This window comes from Ornithodoros turicata, chromosome 7 (assembly GCF_037126465.1).
Source record: "Ornithodoros turicata isolate Travis chromosome 7, ASM3712646v1, whole genome shotgun sequence".
NCBI lineage: Eukaryota > Metazoa > Arthropoda > Arachnida > Ixodida > Argasidae > Ornithodoros > Ornithodoros turicata.
The window spans coordinates 37120025-37143890 of NC_088207.1; the positions used below are offsets into that span (position 1 = coordinate 37120025).

A 23866-nucleotide genomic window follows, 5' to 3' on the forward strand; every position below is an offset into this window, starting at 1 on the left:
TCCTGTAGTTGTGTCTTTTGTTCTGCTCTTGCCTATGTGCTTACGTAACGACTTCCGGTCCTTAACGTCTCATCAATCAACCAATCGATAAATGCATGTTTAGGAAAAACGTGCATCAAAGCAGTTCGAGTGACATGTTAATTATATATTGGTTTACATAATTATCTAATGTTCAGTGGCTCATGGGAAACTACTGAAAAAAAACCGAGTGCGCCAGTTGACACAGCTATTTGAGTCAGCAAGCACGTTTACTTGAGCATGCAAATCACCGTAGACGGGAGCTTGTATTGTGGTACTTCGCTTTTTTTTTACATTGCGCAAACTTCGTAGAACGTCAAAATGGTGAAGCCTCTTACGAAGAAACATGCGTTACGGCCAGTCGGTGGCCACAATATACGACTGCTTGAAGAGCAACTGGTCATTCAGTCGTCCGGACATTAGTGAGGCGTCAGCGATGGTTCATCCTTTTCCTGAAGCGGCTGTTTTGTCCCGTTGAAATTGTCCTCTTTCCTGTCGTGCCACTTTGCTTTCTGAACCAAACTGGATGGATGTTTTCCTTTTCCACTGCCATCTTCTTTCCTGTGCTACTGCATATAATTAAGGTTATATGTGTAGTAAAATTATTTGCTGGTTTGAGCTACTTTTGTGGTGTCTGTTTATAATCGGTATGTACTTGTTGTCCTCGTCGGACTCTTTATCGGGATGTTCATCCACCGACATGGCCTGTGTTCACACCTTCCGTGTTTACATGACGAAAGACCACCACCACCAATAAAAACAATAACAATCATTAAATGATGAATGATGATGTCGGGGAGTTTCCAGACGTGCTTCGCTATCTATGATTTTTGCAGTAAAAGGTGTCCGTCATATCCGCCATACACAGGATCAACCTGCAGTTTCTGTGTTATGCTGTAAACCGCAGAGCACGAAAACACAATGACCTATCGAACAGCTTTCTGTTCGATAGGCCATTGTGCTTTCGTATAACACGCGTAAAAAACCACCGTCATCAGTTAAGGTGATAGTTGATTGTATTTTTTTTCTCGCGTCACTTGGTCTCAGTCATTTTGATATATTCGCTTATTTCTACTGCTCAGGATACTCGATTTTCTCAAGGCATACAACCTGAAGCGTCCACCACGCTCTAAAGCCATCGAAGATCTAAAGCATCAGTTTCGCTGTAAAAGATTCGAAAAGGAGTAATTTTTCTTTACTCGGTGCAGCTCAGCTAATCTAAAAATATGAAACACAATAAAAACAAAAGAATAGCGCAAAATAAGAACGTTCAATCCAGTCCAAGAAACGTTCACGCCTACAGAGTCGCGAAGTTTGTGACGGGATTTTATTGAGCGAATTTCACTGGTCCTCTTTCTCCTTGCAAGTCCCCCTTCCAGGCCTCCCCAGTATTAGGTCTCTAGCGTGTGCTCGCTTTTGCTTGGACATGTACTCTGCAGCGGCTTTACGAGGCAATAGAGACCATATGGGCCCCCTACAGGCTTTATTGGACTGGATGCATTCTCGCCTACTTTTACTGGCGTCGTGTCCATACCTGGCAGCAGATTTTACAGCGAGTGTGTGTGTGTGACAAGATGGTGCGACGGATGCCGAGAGGTGCGCGTAAAAACTGGATCGAAGAAAATGAGAAACAGTTGGAAAGTGTACTATAAGGCGCTCAGGAGTGAAGCAGGATCGGTTTCTCAAATCTGCCTTGGCTCCGAGACGCGTTTGGTCGACCGGCTCAATGGCGATCACTAGAGCGGTGTTGCCTTCGTCTTGACTTTTGTTCATGCCAAGGCGGAAGCTGTGCTGATGATAGGGTTGGTTGCAGTCAAGTTTAATTTGTTCGCTGTCTGAACGCAAAAAGAAAAGAAAGAACAGGAAGAAATGTCGCAATGAAAAAGTTCTTCGACGCCAGAAAGTGTTAGGAAGAAAAAAAAAAAAAAGAAAGTTCTTCTCTAACGCTGATCGCTACAACAGGGACACCTTCAACGGTGGTTAAGGTTTCTTTTTTTTTTTTTTTTCATTACGCGTTAGCGCCGGGAAGCAGCTTCGACTATCAGCAGCGCACAGACGCGGACAGATGGAGAGAGGGCAACAGGAAGGAGCGGGGGAAGACAGGGGCTAGTACGCGTCCTGGGCCGACTTCAGGGTAGTGGCTAAATGATCACCTTCCACGCAGGGGCTTCGCATAACTAGGCGACCTTGGAGGCCCCTATAGTACCGCAGATGGACCTCGGTTTTCGAACTCTACAGTGCGGGACAACCAAAGGCCCTGCTTACTTCTCACCGCCATCTTCTCTCATCATCGTCTCCTCATGCACCAGCTATAGTCGTGACGACGCCCGCAGCTGCGACACACACGACGGCAGGCTGGTCACAACATCACTGCGTCGACTTGGAGGTGACGAGAGCTCAAATCCCGACGCCGCCCGTGTTGTCTGGGTGTCTTCTCTCGAGGTTCCTCAGACGCTTTATGGCAAATGTCGGCGCAGTTCCTCGTGAAGTCGGCACAGGACGCAAGAATCCCCCTCAAGCAACATGTACAGTACCTATATTGGCAGGCAGACCGATCGGCCTCCGGACGCGACCAGCCTACCGTACTAATGGACGTCAAACTGAGTGCATGTAAGCTTAATGGAGAACGACGGTGCAATGTTTGGATTGGACTACCCTACAAAAGAACGGCACCAGCGTTACTGCCCCCTACGCAAAACAGGCCGGAAAGAAACCAGTGTTCGAACGAATGAAATACCGCCAATATTTGATTGATTGATTCATTGATTGAATTTATTTCCATCATAATTGGTGGGGAATGTCGAAGCCAAGGACAGAATCTGTTTGGTTAAATATATTCGTCTACATGACTAAACTATGCTAAACTATGACTAAACCGGATGCCTCTTTTCCTGCTTCTGTTTAACGACCAGAAAACAATTTTGTAAAACGTTGTGCGTGTAATTTTTTTTCGGGTCACACTTGCGTTTGACAAAAGTTATTTTCGTATGCAAATGGAATAAGAATATGTGATAAAGCTCTCTTCCAGCACCGGAGATGCTGTTCTAAAGCTGAACACGGAGAGCCTTACCTATAACCCTACCTAACCTATAACTAGAGCAGGATGTTTTCGGGTTTTATTGCTTTTAGAATTCGGGGGGTAAAAATCGGGTGTTATCTGGTGAGCAGGAAAACATGGTGGAATCGGGTGAAATTTCTTTATTTGCGTATTTTTCGGGTGAAATACAGCTCGTCGTTCTTGCTCAGAATGACACAGGAACTCGGCAAAGTTTACATGGCTAGACCTTTAAGGCAAGTGCATCACTCCTCGAGGCCTCTATGGGAATGCCCATACATTTTTGAAGTGCTGCGAAGAATTGTTTGGTTTGCATGAAGTTTGTTTTAAATGAAAGTGTGTACCAGTTTCTAAGGAATAATGATTCTAGATTTTTTACCTCTGGCTTTAAAATTTTCCCGTCGCAAGAGAAAATATTGCTATTGCTGTACAAAGTATCCAACGCCGCAGATAAAGAATCTAAAATAAATCACAGGTATTTACGATAGGATACCCCAGGATGTCGGGAGACTCGTCGACAATGAAGCTCAGTTTCGCGTATTTCACATCATCGCGGATTCCCACCATGGGCTTGCCGAAAACGTCGGCCGGTGCGCTCACGAACTTACGAACGACACCTTCGGCGTTCTTTTCTCTTTCACGCTGGCGATAGCAAACTTCAAACATTGTCTGCGCACCTTTCGCTTTCTTCTTTAGACTATCATGTCTTCTTGCCGATGCGAGGTGTTCCGTTATAAGATCGTAGGGTATCTTCGCCGGATCTGAAGACAGCACAAAGTTACACGCGAGCACGTTTTCGTTGTCACCCTTCTTTACTATTTCCAAATGGTTGTACTCGATGACCCAGTCTTCAAGTCATTTTCTTTTTACGACCCGCCATCATGTCAAAAGACGAACGTCACGACGTTAATGCGTGAAATGCATAAATGCACAGGTTCATCAAACGAAGAGCCGATAGCAATCGAAAGCGAAAAGGAGACTTTCCTTCGTCATGGCGCGGCTGACGCGCATGCGCGAGGCGCTCGCACGTGGAGGCAGCGTTTACGCATGCACAATGGCTTCGCTTACGCAGGAAAGCCAACTTACGGGACGGGAGCTGCGACCGGTAGAAATCGGGTTAAACCCGACTGCCTGCTGGGTCTTTCGGGGGGTAAATTCGGGCCAAATCGGGTTTAACCTGAAAACGTCCGGCTCTACCTATAACCTACCTATAGCCTTACCTATAAGCTTGAGACACGTTCTTAATTGATTCGTAGAACCCAGCTGTCAGAACTTGCGCATCGCTTTAAAAAAAGTATCCGTAGCGACATGTCAGTGATACGTAATATATATGGCACAGCTTCCGTAATGTCGTAATACACTGTGCGTGTGCATGTAATGTGTTTGAGTGCAACTAAATGCATAGAAATGTGCTGTATTTGCCATCCAGCATGGATTCAAATGAATCGTCTCTCGCCCGTTTGATACTTGGTACTTGGTCTTCAGTACTTGGTATCGTACTTGGTCTTCAGAGAAAGCAGAGACGGTCACTTTCATCAGAATTCAGCTAGACGTCTGATTTCACTTCTCCATATGCCTGATTCCCGTCGGTAACTTGGGATGTCAAGGTGGCTGGCTTCAAAATGGGACATAAGTATGCAGCACAGTACTCAGTCGATGTGAATCCACTAAATCTTCTACGTGCGAGGACAGAGCTACACAATTCTTGCGAAAAGTACTCAGGGCACGTCGAGACTTCGAAATCCGCGAGAGGTATTAGTAAGAGGAGGACGGGACTTTGGTTAAGTAAGCACTTTGAAGTGCGAAAGTCATCTTGTAGGGTGGCCAGGAAGGTAACAGGTTTTTCATGAACAACTTTTGAAGATCGTATTAGTCGTATTGAAGATCATAGTTGTCTGTAGAATATAGGAAAGTCGATTTCGTCTGACTGCAGGACTTTCAATGCGTGGCTATACGGGATATAGTTTGATATTCCTGAAACTTTGATAGCTTCATTGAAACTTTTTAAATTTTAAATTGAAACCTAAAATCCGACGGAGCTTACGAATAATTTGATAGCTCTTTTTTTTTAAATGGCATGCCTCATTGATCACTGGCATTGATCAGTTGGCAACGTGTCCGCTAATCGATCTCAGTTTTGCGGGAGCGGACTCGATCGAGGACACTAACAACCAGAGTTCGAGGTAACTCGTTACTGTAACTAAGTTCCTTTTTTTGGTAACTTGTAACTTAACTCGGTACTTTTGCGCCGTGGTAACTTTCGGGGAAACTCGTTCCTTTTTCAGGTAACTTTGCCAAAGTAAGTTAAGTTAAGTTCCAAGTTACTTTTAACTCGCTTTTCACTCACGTCCACATATTTTCTTGCTTCCGGTTTCTTCATGGCATTTTTTGCCATAAAACGTGATATTCAATCAAAGACAGTATTGTATTCAGGAAGTAAGAACCGCTGCCGTTGAAATGAAGCAGAACCATTGTGCGCCCACAGGGAGTAACATGCAAAGCGTTCGAATAGACCGAACGGGCACTTGTTTGCTGCCTCCCATTGAAAGAAAAGCAGGACCGAGGGTCGCGTCCCTTTAAGGGATCATATCGTAATCCCCTCAAGACCGTGGCTTTCGGGCGCTACCTTGTTCACCTCTAGCTTCGAGCGTAGTTCAATTCTACCAAATTTGTGGCGCTGTCGAACACTATGATCTCATTTGTTTACAAACAGGGAGAGGTCTATTGTTGGACATAAACGAAAATGATCTAAGCGTGTTGCACTCCTCCGCAGGCAACTCAAGCTCCAACTCAACTGCACGCGCGCGCTGCATCTGCGTAATGCTATTTTGTGTCCGAAGCAACTTGGAAAAAACTCGTTCTTTTTATAAGTAACTCAGTAACTGCGAGTTACATTTCAGGCTGAAGAACTTCGTTATTAACTTATTTGCATTTTTCACACGGTAACTTAACTTGTAACGAGTTCTTTTTGACGGGTAACTTCTCAATCTATGCTAACAACTAGGTCGTCCTCTGCGAGGGGCGTTAACTACGATGTACCGTCTGCTGAGATTTCAGCCAATGTTAAAAATGCCTCAGGTCGGCAAAATTAGATGTTCAGCGGTGCGCCGGCGGAAAGCGACAACTCAGTGGTCGAGCAGAATACATCTCAATCACTCAGGGCCGTATTCTCAAACGGACCTCGACTCCAGTGAGTGGTGGAACGGAGCTCCCTCCACTTGAGGAACCATATGGCGCTTCGAGGAAACACTGCCACTACCGTGTAGTAATCGAGTAAAGCGCGAAGGATTTCTTCCGTTCGGGTGGCGTTTCGAGTGAAGGTCGTTCTTTTTAGACTGCATGGTCTCGAGCAGCAGCTCGAGTGAAGGATCTCGCAACGATCGTCAACTGCCAAGCGGAAAGGTCTGTACAAGTCTTGCAGAGACACTCAATGCTGAAGGATAACGCTATGCCGGTAGCTCTGCTGTGTGCGCAGCCCCCCAGTTTCCCTCTCTTCCCCATTGCCCGTCGAGCGACCTCATTGGTGCCCCTCCCAAATATGGTGTAACATTTCAAGGTTCAAGAGCACGTGGTTTCGCACACTTTACCCTTTTTCCTGCGCAGAGACAAACTGTCCTAGTGCAATACGTTACAGAATAACATGGAGATTTATAGGCTACATCAACTTGGATACCGGCTACTCCATAGCACTTATAGCTGCGTGCTATTGAAAGGCGAAGAAACAAAAAAGAGTAAGAAATTATGTGATTCCGAAAATGAATGGACTGCCAAATGACTCACATAAAATCACTTAAAGTTCCACATGCGAACTAAAAACCGACATTTACGATAGTTATTTTGTGTTATTGCGTGCGAATTTTTTCGAAACGACCCGCAAGACTCCATAGTTTCGGATTCTCCAAGAGTAGGTGACGTCTCTGGGACCTTTGGCGTTTGTCTCCTAAGAGCGCCCGTCTTCGCTCTCAGCCCAAAGTTGGAAGTCTGCCAGCAGCTGTGGTGAGGTGACGGAAATGATGATGACGATGATGGGGCCGTTCCCTTTATATCGGGCGGAGAGCGCAGCAAGTACTGGCGCATCCTCGGCTCCTCGGCACTTCGGCTACTTCTTTTCGACTTTGGAGGAGCAACGTTGCAAGACGCGTTGGTAGATTGGGCATTCCATGACGTCATACTTCTCAAAACCAGAAATTAATTTCATGATACTTCCGCAAAATAGGGAATACACGTGTGAGACACGTGGATTGCAATCGCATAGTATGTATAGCATGTTTTTGGAATGGGGTAGGGTCCTGCACTCAACGCAAGGAAACATCCCACATCATCATCATCATCCATTCATCTATGTTGTTCCTGTTGTTGCAACAATATAAATTAGGTAGGATTCTAAAGACAGAAGATCTATATTCCGAGTGTAGTTAATGTATGGTACTCTTGAACGGTTACAGTTATGTCACGAGCACTAAGACACATAATACGTCCTCAAGCGGACGTTGTAATGAGGGGAACGCAAAAGGTCGGGTTCGCCTTCCCGCTCAGCATCTCACAGAATGCTTTCGACTGTTTCTCTGATGCTTTGATTGCTAATTTCTACGTGTGTACCCTCTGAAAGTGTTGTTGCAGCTCTCTCCTTAGTGAGCTAAAAATCAATTCCACACTCCTTCGAGCTAATTCTTTCTTTCAGCGCTCAATCGGATTTACTGCCGTGTGTGTAGGTCGGCGGTTCCTTTCGAAGCGGCAGCAAGTTCTCGGTCTCTACCGAATTACCGGAGACCGTGCGCTAAGGATAATGCTCTTAATTAAACAAAGCAGTAAGCGATAGATAGCGAGAGCAGCGACGCGAAACGGCTGTTCCGGCAAATTTAATCGAACTCTCGAAAGCAGGAAGGCACGCTTTATATACGTATGTTTTAAGCATAGCACTACGCAAACTGATTTGAACTAACTTCACCTGGTTTAACACGTACAGTGCTCGCAACTTCCAACCAATATCCCGTTACCGTGACCTCGCTCCGATAAGCGCCCGACTGGCGGCGAACATCGCAATCACTACCGGGTCTGTCCGATGTTCTTTAGAGGGGTGGCAGGATGTTGACATGCTGTCGCTCGTTGTCAACATCTGTGGAAACAGACTCGACAAAAAACTTCTTTGGGATGACCTTGCCGAGTCTGTTATCGGGTCTGTTTCCACACGTGTTCACAACCAGCGACAGCGTGTCAACATCCTGCCACCCATCTAAAGAACAGATAAGCTAATCCCTAAGCGGCACGGATAATTAGAAAATGAATATTTTTCTTTGAGTGATTAGGCGCTGCGCCACGGAAAAGCAGTCCAGCAACACTGGGATTCACCTCACCGGTATTCCTCGTGCACGGCTTTCTGTAGGTTTTGCTTTTACCGCTGGCGAATGCTTTAGAACGAAACCGCGGAAGCAGATGACTGGTCATCCATGTGGCACGAAGAAGTTACAAAGCGCGTGCCCGAAAAACAGTCGCCTTGTCCTTCGGCAGCGCCTCGCTCCCCCAGGCCGCCTCGTTGAAGTACCTCGGAGTGTTGTATGACTCTCAGCTCTCCATGGCGGAACACATCCGGCACATTGCCTCTCGCGCGGCTAAGGCGATCACTTTCCTGTTCTCGTTCAGTTGTAGGCGTACTGGCCTTCGCCGCCCCGCTCTTCTTCACGTGTACAAGTCATATATATCCGCCCTATAGTCGAATTCGGTTGCGTCCTCTTCTCGGGTCGCGCCCAGTCCAGGCTCCAGCACCTCTTTGTCCTCGAGCGCAAAGCATTGCGTGCCTGCCTCGGTGTCCCACGATTCACGCCGAATTTTATCCTGTACGCCGAGAGCCGTATTGTGCCCCTTTCGTCGCGCTTTCGCATCGTCACGGTCCCCTGCTTCCTCTCGCTTTTCTCGAGCCCTTCCTTCCGTCGCCTGCTCTTTCTCGGTCCTGGCATGCGCGGCCTCCACAGCTTTCTTTGGAGCTCGCGGTCCCGCCCCCAGTTGGTCTTCGCCGAAGAGCTTCTGGCTGTCCCCTGTTCTGCGCCGGTTTCTCTTCTAAACCTGCTGCCTTTGTCTGGCGCTCGTCGTGACCTGCTCATTAGCTCTGTCTCGGCTTTCCCCGGCGGCCGTCATTCCCCCCTGTCGTGCTTGCTTCTCTCCTCCACTCTCTCCTCTTCTCATTACAGCGGCACCTCGTGATCTTCACGAATGGTTCTGTCCTGGATGAAAAGTGCGGTGTCGGCATCTTCATTCCGGCTCTTGACTTCCATCGCTCGGTCCGCCTCCCTAACTAGATTCCTATTTACACCGCAGAGCTGCTGGGAGTCCTCCTCGCCCTGCAGTTGGTGCCTGCATCTGTGTCGTCTGTAGCTGTTCTGACTGCCACTCTGCCACTGCTCACTGCCTCTCTCTCGGATCCGATCTCGGATCCTCGACCTCTCGCTTCCTGCCTCTACTGCACTCTTTGTGTCCCCTTTCCGTACGCGAGGTCGTCATAGCTTGGATCCCTGGACATGCTGGGATTGCGCAAAACGAGGCTGCGGATGCCCTCGCTAGAGCATCGCTCTCCTCTTCGACTCTCGCAGCTATTCCGCTTCTCTCGCCCGTCTTGCTCGCAATGTTTTCCCGCTTTGACCTCCTTGCCCGCTGCCACCTTAAATCCCGGCACCCACTCTCTGACCCGGCCTATTCCCACATCCGTCTCTCTTGGGCACCCCTTTTCGCGCCTTCCCGGCGCCTCGAGTGCCTCCTCACTCTGTTCCGCTGCGGTGTGCCTCCGCTTAACTTCTATCTCCACCGCGCTTGCCTGGCGCCAAGTCCGTCAGACTGCGTCAACTGCTCGTGTGACGAGACTGCCGAGCACTTTTTCCTCTTTTGTCCGCGCTATGCCTCGATTCGCCAGCAATTTCTTTTTGCTGTTTTTCGCGCTTTCTCTATCGTCCCCTCCCTTCCCGACATCCTTTCGTTTGGCCGCTGTTCCGTCAACCCTGCGCCCCCTGCCATTCTTCATGCTGTAATCTCGTTCATCTCGGCCACACATCGGTTCTAGTCAGATAGGCTTCTCCATCTGCTTTGTCCCACTATGACCTGTGTCCAATCACCTTTGGGCTACGCGCCACTTCCTCTTTGCACTCACTCACTCACTCACAGCCGGTGGCCCACACGAGACTACCGGTGACGTCACGCATGGTACACGAGGAACGAGAGGGAACCTTCAGAAGTTTAGGTTTCGTTTTGAGCTTCCCAGCTCTTTCAGCAACTGACGAGTTCCCGACTGGCAAATCAACTTTATTTCTTATTTCGGAAGAATGTATCGAACTTATTTACGCGGCCACTATAATAGTTTCGGATTATGCCGGAGTCTCCCTTTAAGACAAATGTCGGCACAGTTACCTGTGAAGTCGGCCAAGGACGCACGATCCCCCTGCGATAGTCGTGACGTTGCCCGCCTGAGCGTGGCCGACTACGGCAAGCAGTTCCATCACCACCACCACCATTTCTTTTTTTTTCTTTCTACCTTATATAAGTATTAGATATACTCAAATTACCTAACCTATTACCTCCCTTTTGTTATCCATTATTCGTCATTATTATTATTATTTATTATTATTATTTCTTACCTATTACCCGTCTTTTAAGAGTGTACTAGACGAAATATTCGTGCCGTTCTCACTACCGTTTGTATTCCGCGCGCTTTATCTATCGAACCCTCATTCGATCGTTGCACACGTTGTTCGAGATGCTCATACACTAAAGTGAGGCCGACAACGGCGAGCCCTTTCATCAGCACCACCACCTCATACACTAAAGCATGGAATGAATCCAGTTAACGTAAGTGAATGTTGATTATCTCCCAATATCATAAGTATCCCCCCATGAGCCATCAGCCAACATGACCAAGACATAAATCAACATATACATGTACGACAGTAACATATTCACAAATGCGTACCACAAACGACACCAGTAAGACTGACCACGACCCCTTGGGAACACAACTCCAACCCATCATATCATGCTAAGCACAGAGGGAACGGAAGCTGACACAACAATCCTTCTTCCTGCGATGCAACTCGTACAGGACGAGGGTATCATTCTTCGTTCGGGTACCCATCAGGCAGTGTTTTTCGGTGAGCCACCTAACGAAGGCTGTCATTCTTTCATGAGTGAACTGAATTATTCACCTATTCACCTGTGTTCAGTTATACCTCTTGCACGAGGGGTCGGGATATGGGGCCTCTCTTCCACAAGGAACTCCTGAATAAGACAAAAGAGCTTGTCCTACGGCGCTGACACGCACAACACTATAGTTCCTATTTAGTGTAGGGGAAAATGTGTCGGATGTAGTCTGCGCAAGTGTGGATCTATCAGTCTGTGTGTCGAAAATACGTGAATTATGCCAAGGACGCTAAAAACGGGCGGCTGTTCAAGGTGCTCTCTACGCAGGGATAATGTTATCCCAAACGTTGATGTCGCTCTACAGCACAGATGAGAAACGTTGATTAAAATATTTTTCTTTTTTATTTCGACGCCGCGAAGCAACTATGGCTATGAGCGGCGTACAGATGTGGACAGATGGATAGAGGACAGCAGGAAGGAGTGGGGGACAGGGTTAGTATGCTTCCTGGGCCGAGTTCATGGAGAACTGTGCCGACATTCGTCTGGAAAGTCTTCGGAAAACCCTGGGAAAACCTCAGACAGCACAGCCGGTGGTAGGATTCGAACCCACCACCTCCCAGTCTTCAGCACGACCTTGGCTACCGCCGACGAGCGGGACACCTTGACCCCGCTCAGCCATGCCGCTGGCCATTAAAATCTACGCACAAGTTTCGCACCCTATAGTGTGCACGGACAATACGCCGCACTGCTACGCAGCGAGATCGATGGACCTTTACAAGGAACTTACTGATGTACTGACTGAGGCTAAAGTTATTGATTGAGATATACTGCGGTCGTTTTATTACTGAAAGTCCGATGAAATGAGCGAAGAAAGAATAAAAGACGGTATGTGCGGAACCCGAAACTATACGAGAAATGAATGAGCAAATGAACGCGAATAACGAGCTCGTCATCTTCACAGCGCTGCATCTCCGGTGGCCGACCGGATGAACTACTGTTCCCATCAGTTAGACGCACCCGCGTGTGTGATATCTCATTTGGGTTTGTCATGTGTGTGTGTGTGTTTGTATGCCTGATCTTTTTCAGCGTCATCCCACTCATATGTTATCCCACATGCACAGAGATATGGTACCGCAATTGTTGCGGTGAAACACCTCATCTCATTGTCATTCATGTAGTTAGTGTCGTTGTCATCAAAACTTCGAAGTATATACAAATATAGAATAACTGGTCCCGAAGACAGTTTACTACATCAAGCCAGTTAACCAGAATGTTAGGCCACTGTGCCCTTCAAACCAAACCAGTGGGCTTCCCTTATAGGCATAAGTTACCGATGGGTGACAGCGCATATGCCCAGCACAAGATTTATATTAGGGACATGGTGGTCTTATGCTGCAACATGTTATGTTCGCACGCATTGTGAAAAAAAGAAAAAAAAGAAAAGAAGAAGAAGAAGCTAAGGCACCGTCTTTGACGATGGTGATAAATGGAGTGTAAAAAGGGCACTAAAGTGCAAAAAATTCTCATCGCTCTCAAGAAGCCCGATAATGCGGAGAGATAGTCTCTGATTGGTCTCCTCAAACGATCTCCTGCGCTGATTGGGCAAATCGTCTGAGGCGACCAATGACAGGACAGGCCGCTCTGAAAAAAATGCGTTAGCATTAGACGTATTCTCTTCAGCAAACAAACGCAGCCGCTTAGAAGACTATCGAAGAACGTTCAACAGACGTCCAGCGAAGTGCAACGACGACGGCCGCACGGCCGCGCACCGACTGCACCGCAGTCCTCTGGCGCTTACGTCGCTTTGCCTCCGCTGCCGGAGAGAGAGAGAGAGACAGAAAGAGAGAGAGGTCTTCCCTCTACCAGTGCGCATGCGCAGCACGCGGGCATCGGAGGAGGAAGGGAGAAGAGAGGTTCTCTCCGAGGCTTCCATGGAGGAAAGAAAAGAAGGAGGGAGTGTGTGACTTCATTCCACGCGATTCTGGAAGTTTCGGTGAGGTGAGAGCAGGCCGCAGCACGGTTACACTAACTTCGAATCGAGATAAGCGTTGCTAAAACGTGAAGCTAACACTAAATTCTTTTTCACAAAGGGAAGTTGCTGACATAATGAATGTTTCAGTGAAAGTAACTCCCGTAAGTGAAGCAGAGTTAAGCGTTAAATTCAAGTCAAAGGATCGTTGATCTCGATTCAAATGTTAAACCGGGCCGATCATGTAGCTTAATCGTAGCTTAATTGAACCGTAATTGTTTCTCCTTTAAGTTCACGACACTGCTACGAAATTAATCGCATAACTTGTCTGTCGCTAGTGTCTCGTATCTATGCCGATCTACCAACACGGTCTATGCCGATGCGACCTACGCTGGTAGCTGAACCGCTGCATTGTTTGTCCCAGTTGTGGCGACGTCTCACCGCAGATTGGTCGGCTCCGGTCACCTGATCTATATGACGTGCACTATATGTCGTCACTTCCACTACACTTGCGTGATTCGGAAACAAACGGATGTGGTCCCTCCTTGGTTTTCCTTCCTCCTTGGAGGCTTCACACATCCACCAGACGGTCACGATTTTCCAACTTGGGTGTTCTAACGCTAACGCATTGAAACTTCGGACAGCGCAGCCAGTGGTGGGATTCGAAAGCGCTACCTCCCATTCTTCAGCGTTACCTTACCACAAACCAGCGGACGCGGTATCCGCTAAGGGACACTGCCGGTACAAAGTGCTTTCTGTCTGAATATTTGCTTAACGACCCGTTTGCAATTCCGTTACCCACTGACACAACAATTCGTTGTACTGTTTATGCAGTACCTCGTCAAATGCAGAATAAGCGCGAATGAGGACTGTCCACGAATTTTAACGTAGAACACATTTTTGGTTGACTGTCCCATCCGTCCGTAACAGAACCTCATCGACCCAACACATTGTCTCGGATCACGCCATAGTTGCACCACCTACGCACGCACACACCCTCCTCCTGTCTTCGCATTCTTCATAAGTTCAGTTCCATCTATCGAACTTTATGATCGTCGAGTTTTATAGTATATAGTTGGACACAGTTTCTGTAGGAGCTACGCGTCTTCCTCGTTGGCTTACCTTTTTGATGGCGCTGGTGAGGTGGAGGGCGTATGACCAGGGCCTGGAGCTGACAGCGCCACAACGAACGGCTGGGGGACGGCTCAAACTGCGCATATGCGACAGTGTTTGTAATCCACTGACCAGACTGTGAAGCGCATCCTGTGTCAGCGCTGAATCAAGCTGCGGAAAGAGGAAGCAAGAAACGTCGAATCAGAAGTGATAAGGTGCGAGCAAGCTAGTGAAAACAACGCCGAATATCGAAATTGCACGAAGACGGACAGAAACGTTGTAACAACACTTCAGCTGAGATCACTGGCCATTGTTACTAGAAAAAATGACGCCTCGGATGTATTTTAACCCGCTTTTCCTCGTGTTTGCTTGAGGCCAGCATACATAACGGATACCAATTGTGCCACGATGGAATGCCCAACAGTGAAAAGAAATGAAATGATGTGTGCCAGTTGGACGTAGAAAGTTTTCTAGATTAGTAACCTTCACCCTACCACACCTCTGAACACGGTCGTTACTGACAACTTACTGTTAGTTACTGTTCATTAAGGGCACGTTTACGACCACGAATGTCTGAAATTTCGAAGCCGTCTTCATATCAAGTTATCGCTTTCAACTCAGTTCGATTGTTTGATATCACGTCCCGGTTACACGAACGTTGAGGAAATTCCTCAGCGCCGTCCTGCAGTATAGCTTTGGCAGTACTGCCCCAAGGAGTAGCTTTGAAGACAATAGGGATAATAAGGGGACAAGGAGGGGGATGAGGATAAGGGGGGATAGGGCAATAAGGGACACCACTGAGGAATTTCCTCAGCGTTCGTGGAAGTAGACCGTGGCGTTGTCAATTTCTCGGCGAAACATTAAAAAGAAAAGGAAAGTATCTTGTAAAGTGATCTTGGCGAAATTCCATACTTCAATTGCCACTTGCAGCACTGCCACATGCAGCGCAATTGCCATCGCCATGCACTCCGCTCTTGAACTGCTCGATCAATATCCAAATCCAATAATAAGCCAAGGGTGATACGAAAGTAAGTGAGAAGCACGAAAAGAGCGTGGAAAACTTGCGGGCATAACTTTCTGAACTTTTTTGCTGACAGTGTCACGCATTGCGTATGGTCGTGGACCTTGGAAAGTGAATGTGCAGAGCTGAAGGGATTGCTGTCAGCCCTTCGAGCAGGGCTGACGGCTTTTAGATGGGCGAACAAGGAATAGTTTCGAAAAGTGCGGGAATAAATTCACAGCAGCAGGAATATTTAACAAGTATATCTTCGCACGACACCTCTCCCAAATTTTAGCTGATAAAGGTATTTATTTATTTATTCACATACCCCAAAGGCCCTCACAGGGCATTACATGGGGGGGGGGGGCACATAGAGGCTGGTAGGTACAATGCAACGTCAATCGTGAATTCACGGCTAAACAGACACAGAGAAATTATTAGATACAGCGGTGCGAAATTGATGAGGGTTAGTAAGTTCGACTATGTGGTGAGGGAGGCTATTCCACGAAATGGCCGTTTGCGGAAAAAATGAGTTCATGAAATGAGACGTACGGCACTGTTGTCGTTCTACTTTGTGAGGATGGTCAATGCGTGGAAAAACAGTTCGCGCTGGTGTTATGTAATGTCTACAAAGAGAAGGATTGTGATAGAACCTGCGGAATAAGCATACTCTCGCAAAGAACCTACGATGTTGCAGAGATGGCATACCTAATGATGATTTCGTGCTTGAGACACTTGATGAATATGACTAATTAGAAACAATGAACCGGACCACTACGTTCTGGATGGACTCGATACGGTGTGTAAGGTATTGTTGCGGGGGATCCCATATTGCTGAGGCATATTCCAGTTTCGGACGGACAAAAGTAGTGTATGGCGAACTTCAGGGGAAGCAAGCTTCAAATTACGGCGAAGAAAACCGATTGATAGAGTATTGATATTTACTGACAGAATCATTCTATTGCACCGCGAGCATGCGACTAACATCTCCACGTTGTTTCTTCCAAAAAATCAATATTCGATGCAATAGTTGCCATGCTTGTAGAAGAAGATGACCAAGCGAGGCGCTCGTGCATTTGCGTAGCTGGTACCTGTCTGAGAACATTCTTGGAGAAGAACTAACCATAAGCAGGCAGCGATGTCGTCGGAATCCTACTCGCGTCCCGTCTCCTCTGTGGGGGCCACGGGACGAGAAATGGAATTGAGCGGAAACTGGAGGAAGAGTATTTCTTCAATCGCCACCCCTACGGGCTACGGGGCTGAAGCACCCAATGTCACCGAGGCCCCCGCGGCTGGTCCTCAGGTACGTGTGCACGATACAGAAGTGTTCGAGCTTCCGCTACGTCGCGTCGAAACACGAGACTTTGGCCACTTGAACAGCAGCATCATGCCGTAAAGGGACTTACCCTTTCGACTTACCGTGGCCCATCGATTTGCTGTCCACCTCTCCAACCCAAAAGGGGAGTCTACTCCAGTAGATTTGCAATGATATGCCAAGGCTGGGGTACTGCCAATTCTATGCACCCGAGATATTTGTTATGCACTTCGACTTGCTAGTAATGCTGGTTAACGCGTGGTTCAGACTTTGACGTCCGAAGTGTCTGGGAATCGGCTATGGTACAGTTGTAACACAGCCAGCACTCCTGGACATGTCAAGCCATTTTTCTGGCAGTCTTTAGGCAATCTAAAGTTGGAGGACATGATGTACAAACCAACATAACTATGTACACATCACTGTACTTGATTTCGTCTTCTCTTTTTCCTCAGGTGTTCTCCTGGGAAGGATGTGTCCTATCTGCAAGCTCTAGCATCTTTTGGACTCTGCTGGCACTCACCGTAAAGCTCAGCCCAGCTACTGCGATGGCTAAGCTACTGTTCCACGTCAGCGTTGGCGTGTTCGTCGGCATCATGACCTGCATGGGAGGGGTATCAGTGCCGTACGGGGCACTGAACGCCCAGTTCGCTCTCTTCTTCCGAAGCATCCTGGTCGTCACCTCGCTGTTCACTCGCCTCTTCGCCCTTCGATACCTGACTCTTGTCGACTCCTTCGTCCTCAGCAGCGTCAGTCCCATGCTCTTCCTCGGGTCGCAGTGCATCACCCGCGGCCGCTCGTCCATGATCTTTGTCCAGCTACTACCCATGAGCATGACCATCGCTGCCTTCTGCATGGTCGTGCTATCCAACTTGGTCTACCGAACGGGGCAAGGGGAGGACACTGGGCTGTTCTCTTTGGGATTCGGACTGAGTATCACGTCGTCCGTTCTGAGGGCGATCACTCGCTACTTCGCAGACTTGACCAGCGGCATCCCGAAAGCCGTACTGATCTTCCACTGGTCTCTTGTGGCCCTGTTCGCATCGTGCTGCATGGCAGCATCCCTTGATCGGCCGTGGCAGCTCTTTGACGAGCATGACATGGGGGTGATGGTCTTCATTGCGAAGATCAGCTTCGCGTCTGTCTACTTCCTGGACAAGGCGAGAGACCTTGAGAGCTACGCAATGACCAACATATTTCTCTACGTAATTGACCTGGCTGTTTCGTGCGCTATGGCCAAACTCCTACTGGGAGAGGCTACGGGAACGCTGAGTTACGCAGCGGCGGGCCTAGTCGCTGTCTCGGTGATCATTTCGGAAATATCTGGTCTGATAGAAGAAGCGAAAATCAAGCAAGAGGAAGGTGCCTGGAGCCGGGCATTCTGACGGCATCGCATCCATGGGTGATAAATGGGCAGCGACACGAATATCGGCGATAAAGGTTCGCTCTCCATATACTTAGAATCAATACCATTGTCTATGATGGCGTTGTATTAAACAATCGTAAAATGTTATCTAATTTTCTGTTTATGCAACGTATTGACGCAGTGAGCTGGCAGAGCAAGGAGGAACCGTCAGTGTTCAGGAATGCGTGTGGAGTCCTTGTGGATAGGCCATTTGCAAAAGTTCCAGGAAGCAGCGCGCGCCGTGGGAGCGCATGCAGGGAAATGCTGTGCAAAACGACAGCGACTGTGTACGACGACGATCGGACACCGTAGCAAATCGCTGTCGTATTGCACAGCATTTCCCGGCACGTCCTGCCAGGGCGCGCGCGGCTCCCTGGAGCTTTTTCAAATGACCTATTGTATTGACTATAAACTTCGTCAAATCCTTAACCTCACTGCAACCTGTGTCGGGGGAAGGGTTAATTGTTGATTTTTTTAGTTCGTGTTAACGCCGCGAAGCAACTGTGGCTATATGAGCGGCGTACAGATGTGAACAGATGGAGAGCGGACAGCAGGAAGGAGTGTGGGACAGGGGTGTTAGTATGTGTTCTAGGCCGACTTCAGTGGGAACTGTGCCGACATTCGTCTGGAAAGTCTTCGGAAAACCCAGGGAAAACCTCAGACAGCACAGCCGGTGGTAGGATTCGAACCCACCGCCTCCCAGCCTTCAGCACGACCTTCGCTACCACCAACGAGCGTGACGCCTTAACCCGCTCGGCCATGCCGCCGGTGTTAATTGTTACAGCGTTACACGTTTTCAGTTGTACTATAACTAAAGCTGCGAGCATGACAAAGGTGGCGCAGATTACGCCCTTACTCAGCTACAGTGAAGGCGCAATCCCGAACTCGGCGGCAGCGAAGTCGCAGAACGGCAACCTATAGTTATAGTGCAGAACAGGGAGGAGCTTCGGCGCCGACACCGCCCTCTGCGGTTTCCTGACGGCTTACCGACTCTATACCACAGAATTTCCACGCTCTTTTGCTAACTGCAGAACAAGCTGCACAAATGCTTCTCAGTTTGGGCAGTTCCTCGTGCCTCGGTAAACAAATCGGAAATGAGCAAATATCGAGGGTGCTCGTGTCGGTCATTGGTGTCGCAGCAGAACGTTTCATTGTTCACTCTAAGAAAAAGAGTAATTTTACTCCTTTTGGGGACTAAATGCATTGCCACAAAAAATGGTCCCTTTCGGGAGTAAATGCACGGGAGTAAATTAATGTCACACGGTGGGGTCTGCATTTCACGCTCTGTTCTAAGAGACCGAGGCACAAAATTTGTATGCATGAATGAAATTACTTTGAATTAAACCGTCAACCGTGATATATCGAGTGATATATAATCTGGCGACATACCTAGGGCACAATTTGCGAAGAAAGAAGTGCTGTTTCTTACTCTGTGTGGGTGGAAAATTGCTAAGTCGGCTGGGTTTAGAGCCTTATGCCATCAAATTGACCAAGAGCACATATTTACGTAGACTATTCCATTCAGGAGACCATTTGCAAAGTTCAGTGACTACTTGCAGTACTGGGGAGTAAATGTCGGGCTTAGGGGACTAAAATGGGGAGTAATTGCAATCTAGGGGAGTAGAAGATGCAATTACTCCCCATTTATACTCCTTTTTTTCTTACAGTGTTGCAGATAATCTTGTGCGTGTACTAGCCGAAAATGTGCACGATAAATAGATATGAAAGCTGACCTTTAGTTGTGGCCGTCTGCTTCGTAGAAAAAGTGGCATGATGCCCATTTTGTTGTAGCTGTCGACGGCTTTCTTGTCTTCCCATAAATCTCCGTTGAGCAGCTGGAAGCCCGTCACGTTTGCTCCCACGCTCTGGAAGTCCGTTAGGTCAACCATATGTAAATCCTGTCGGTAAGAGGCACATACACGTCGGTATGCTGTTCTATACTGTACCACAACATAACATTTAGCGATCCCAAATGTCCCATTTTTACGGCGGCACGCTTTTACAGATGATCTGCTGAGTTCCTATGCACCTACACCGGCACAGTCCCGGTTTGGGCACTCGAAATGATCTTATTTGGATCGTGAAATTATCCCTCTTTTTACTGAGTCAATGATATGATTACACGAATGAGAAGCTGCAATCGCGACGCGATCCGAACACACGGAATCGGGTAGCTCAGAGAAGCCCGGCGGCTGCCACATACCATCGACTAGAAATGACTCCAAGTTTACCAGCAGTGAAAAATAATACTAGTATTAAACATTGCAAGGACAATTTGCGGCTAACGCACCGAGTGCCACAACCGGCGTCTTCAAACCAACCTCAACAAACTTCAACCTCGATCCTCAAATAGTGGTGACTGGTGGAAGCCAACCCGATTGGAAGCATCGTTGTCACACTCCGACTGACCTTCATGAAAATATATTGCGTTTGGTGTAAAGCAATGGGGCCGTTATCGTAAACTATAGTAGAGCAGCCTACCACCGATGGGGCCTGTTTGTCCAAAGCAAATGGCAGCCGCGAATAACGATTGGCCAGGCCGGCTTACTGTTATTGCCTCACATGATCTACTCCCAAGTGCCCCCAGAGCATCAAATGCCAGTTCTCCTCTGCTCCATGTAAATTCAAGGATGTGCGCGGCTTCCTCGTATGACCATTCGAGCTGGGGCCTACATTCAATGACGTGCATTACTGATAATTATTTACGGCTCTGTGGAAACGTACTCCAGCATTACCACAGACGTTACTGTCACGCTCCGGTTCTCCGGTACTAAATTCTGGGACATAGGCGTCGGACGTGGGAAAAGAAAACGAATTCGTCGGAATGCAGCACATACCAGTGATACCGCGATTATACTTATACATTAAACAACTATTCCTCGACTTGGAGAAGAAAAGTAGCCGAAGCTCTTTGGCTGCACGTAGAACATGTGTTTGCAAGTCCCAAACGTCGCCACACCCGCACTGGACAGCTGTTTCGGCCTTCTTGGGCCATCACCAGCAGTGCGCAGGTGGGCATCGTTTGAGTGGGTGGCCTCAGAGGGTCACGTGGAACGTGATGTCCTCCTGTCAGGCTGAGAGACTCACCACTGAAAGCCCAGTGCAAAGCCATTGAAGTATTTAATGCTTCTACTAAATACTACTAAATACTGAGTGAGTCTCTCACCCTGACGGGAGGACATCACGTTCCACATCTGACGCCACCTATTCTTCGACTTTACTTCGATATGTGTGTGCTTTGGTTATCTGCTTTCTTCAAACAGAACTTCACCGCATAACACGTTCCTAGGCAACCGTCATCCCGAATGACATCGTTCTTTTGTTGAAAACGGGAGGCGCACTCCTTTTCGTCTCACTTACACAGTTATGTCACAAAAAAGGCGTACGCTTCGCGTTTTCAACATACTAAGAGCGACAACATCCTGTGCAATGGATGGCCTTCGGAGTGCAATGTGAAGTTCTATTTTCAGAGTGTACACAGGCATTGCAAGGTTTTGCAGTAATCAACTTATGGATAATAGACAGACTTTTGGTTCTATGAAACCAAACCAAACCAAATAATGTCCCTTTTCACCCCTTTTCTTTGTGCGTATACGCTTGTTCCTTTGTACTTGTACACTAATCTGTGCTTCCTAAACGAGAGTGAAACGTACCAGAACAGAACGAGCCAGAAAACAAGAAAAAGGAGTGCAGTCTCAGATGTGGCTGCCATTTCTAGCCTGCGTCATTTAATTTTAATTTGCCTAATGTCGTGTAATGTGCCCCTGGTGTTTTGACGTTCTCGCGTGACAGTTAATTACCAACAGGCCAACAGAGCGCCATCGGAAACGACGCCCGGCGATGTTGCTAATTTCAGACCTCCATCTGGTGGTTGAACAACGAAACTAATTATAATGCACGTTAGATTCACGCATTCAGAAATGTCTGCATGCTCCGGCTGCCAACTTTATACGTTGTTGCCCGTGCTCGGAAGTGTCCGCCGCCGAGTCTCAAATGCCTTCTCGAGATTCAGACGTAGAAATGGAATGTATCGCGCTCGACGAAAGCTCGTCGAAGCTGGGCTACAAAAGAGGAGATAGCATAAAGGGAGCAAAAAGTCATTGATTTATTTTGAATGCACCGCAGCGCCGCTAGGAATTGTAGCGGGGGACATAGACGAAATTGCGGATGCCACCGACACGTCGTAGCAACTCCATTCCTGAAACTTTCGTAAATAAAATATCTCCGGAGACTCTGCGCGAGTCAACAGTTCATAAAGACTCGCCAGAAAAGCTGGTTTTTGACAGCAATATGGCAAACGGGTTTCCATTTCGCCGTCAACGGGACATATAGACAGGTGGCTCAGCCTTATTAAAGTTGGACGGCAGGCCCTTCTTTGCGGCTGTGTCTGAAGTATTCGTACAAAGGAAACCATGCGGATTTGCCCACTTTTTTTACTGCCTACTGTTTCCATTCATAATAGACGATTTTAAAAAGATGCGCGCGCCACCAAGCGCGCGGCGCAAAGCAGTATGGGAACTTTGAGGGACACTGCTCTGTCATCTGCTTCGGTTATGGTTTACCCCTGCTGACCTGTACTTCCGCCTCTGGCCGACCAGTAATGCTTGAAGGTACTCTAAGTTCCCATGAGTCCTTGCGTGCCACAGGTGAGGCTTGCTTTTCTAAAAAGGTCTATTGCATGTCTTCTAGTGTCGATACAATCTCCAGTTCATAACCACATGCGCGTGGCCAACCATCGTGAATCGACCCCTCCTCCAGCCTTCAATAGAACATGGTATGTTCTTCTGGTCTTGAAATCTGCAGCAACTACTGCCTTCTTAGTTTTTTCTCTTGCTATTTCATTTCCATGGCCACGAAGTCACCAATGGAGAGTACGCCGCGTAGTGAGTTCTGGACAGAATGCTCCCGGAACAAACGGCCCCGCAAGAAATGGTCCCGGACGGCAAGGGCGGAAAAAATGGTCCCGCGTCCGGAGTGTCTCTTGCTTGCGACACAAGCTGTGGAAAGAGAGCGCAGCATGTTGGTTAGTTTATTCTTAGGTTAATTAGGTTATTTATATGTCAAAGTTTGTCTCAGTTCGCCGTTGGTAGTTTCCCGCACGCGACTGGGATGGGACCATTTTTTCCCACCTTTGCCGTCGGGACCATTTCTTCCGGGGCCATTTTTTCCTCCCCTCCCCGTAGTTATACATGAGAGTGGGCTACACGAATGCGAGAGAACGCATGTGTTCGGCGTGTCCTTTGCTATCGTCCAACTGCAATGTCCTTCCACAGCAGTTGCTGAGACGCAACGTTCAAACGCAACGTGCAAAGACAAAAAAAAAAAAAAAAAAGAGAGAGAGAGAAGGAAAATAAACGCGCCCTAATTACGTGCGCGCGGACATGTCCCAGGGGCAGAGCGTACACAATAACAGCTGCTGTCTTCCCTCGTGTTTCACAAATAGGTTTCTTCAAAACGGCAGCCGCCGTGTATCCCCTACCACGTGTAAGGTAAAATGTAAGTTTCACTAGTCTTCTGATACAAAGTTATAAAGGCAGTCTATGGCGATCTAAATGATCTCCGTTATTGATTTGTTTACCTGTAAGTACTTGAATGTGAGATTTTCGTTTAAAAGAAGGATAAAAGAACGGGCTCTCTTCGTTGGAGGGATCGGGGAAGTTTTGTGCGTAGAATGTATTTTGGTAACTTTTTAATTAAATTAGTTAATATAAACTAATTACATTATTTCGACTAATTTAACCTTGCACCAAAAACTCCGTAACCGTAATTTAATTAATTACACTTTATTAATCGACTTAGTCAAATGGTTATTTACTAACTAATACTTGAAATTAAGTCAGTTACCTAGCCTAACCCTACGCCAAAGCGTAATGCCA

The 23866-nt window shown here is 47.7% G+C and overlaps 2 protein-coding genes across 2 annotated transcripts in view; one reads left to right on the forward strand and one right to left on the reverse strand.

The window, feature by feature from the left end:
* The window catches only part of LOC135400973 (glutamate receptor ionotropic, kainate 2-like), a 163797-nt gene that overhangs the window by 40358 nt on the left and 99573 nt on the right, over positions 1–23866 (reverse strand). Inside the window, exons 6-7 of the mRNA XM_064633031.1 lie at positions 19724–19888; positions 14283–14444 (exon numbers count right to left, since the gene is read on the reverse strand). Of these exons, the coding sequence (XP_064489101.1) occupies positions 14283–14444; positions 19724–19888 (327 nt within the window). The remainder of the gene's footprint in view (positions 1–14282; positions 14445–19723; positions 19889–23866) is intronic.
* LOC135400974 (uncharacterized) lies at positions 16336–18095 on the forward strand. The gene is made up of 2 exons (XM_064633032.1): positions 16336–16576; positions 17041–18095. The coding sequence occupies exons 1-2, from the start codon at positions 16412–16414 to the stop codon at positions 17968–17970; spliced, it is 1095 nt and encodes a 364-aa protein (XP_064489102.1). The 5' UTR covers positions 16336–16411; the 3' UTR covers positions 17971–18095.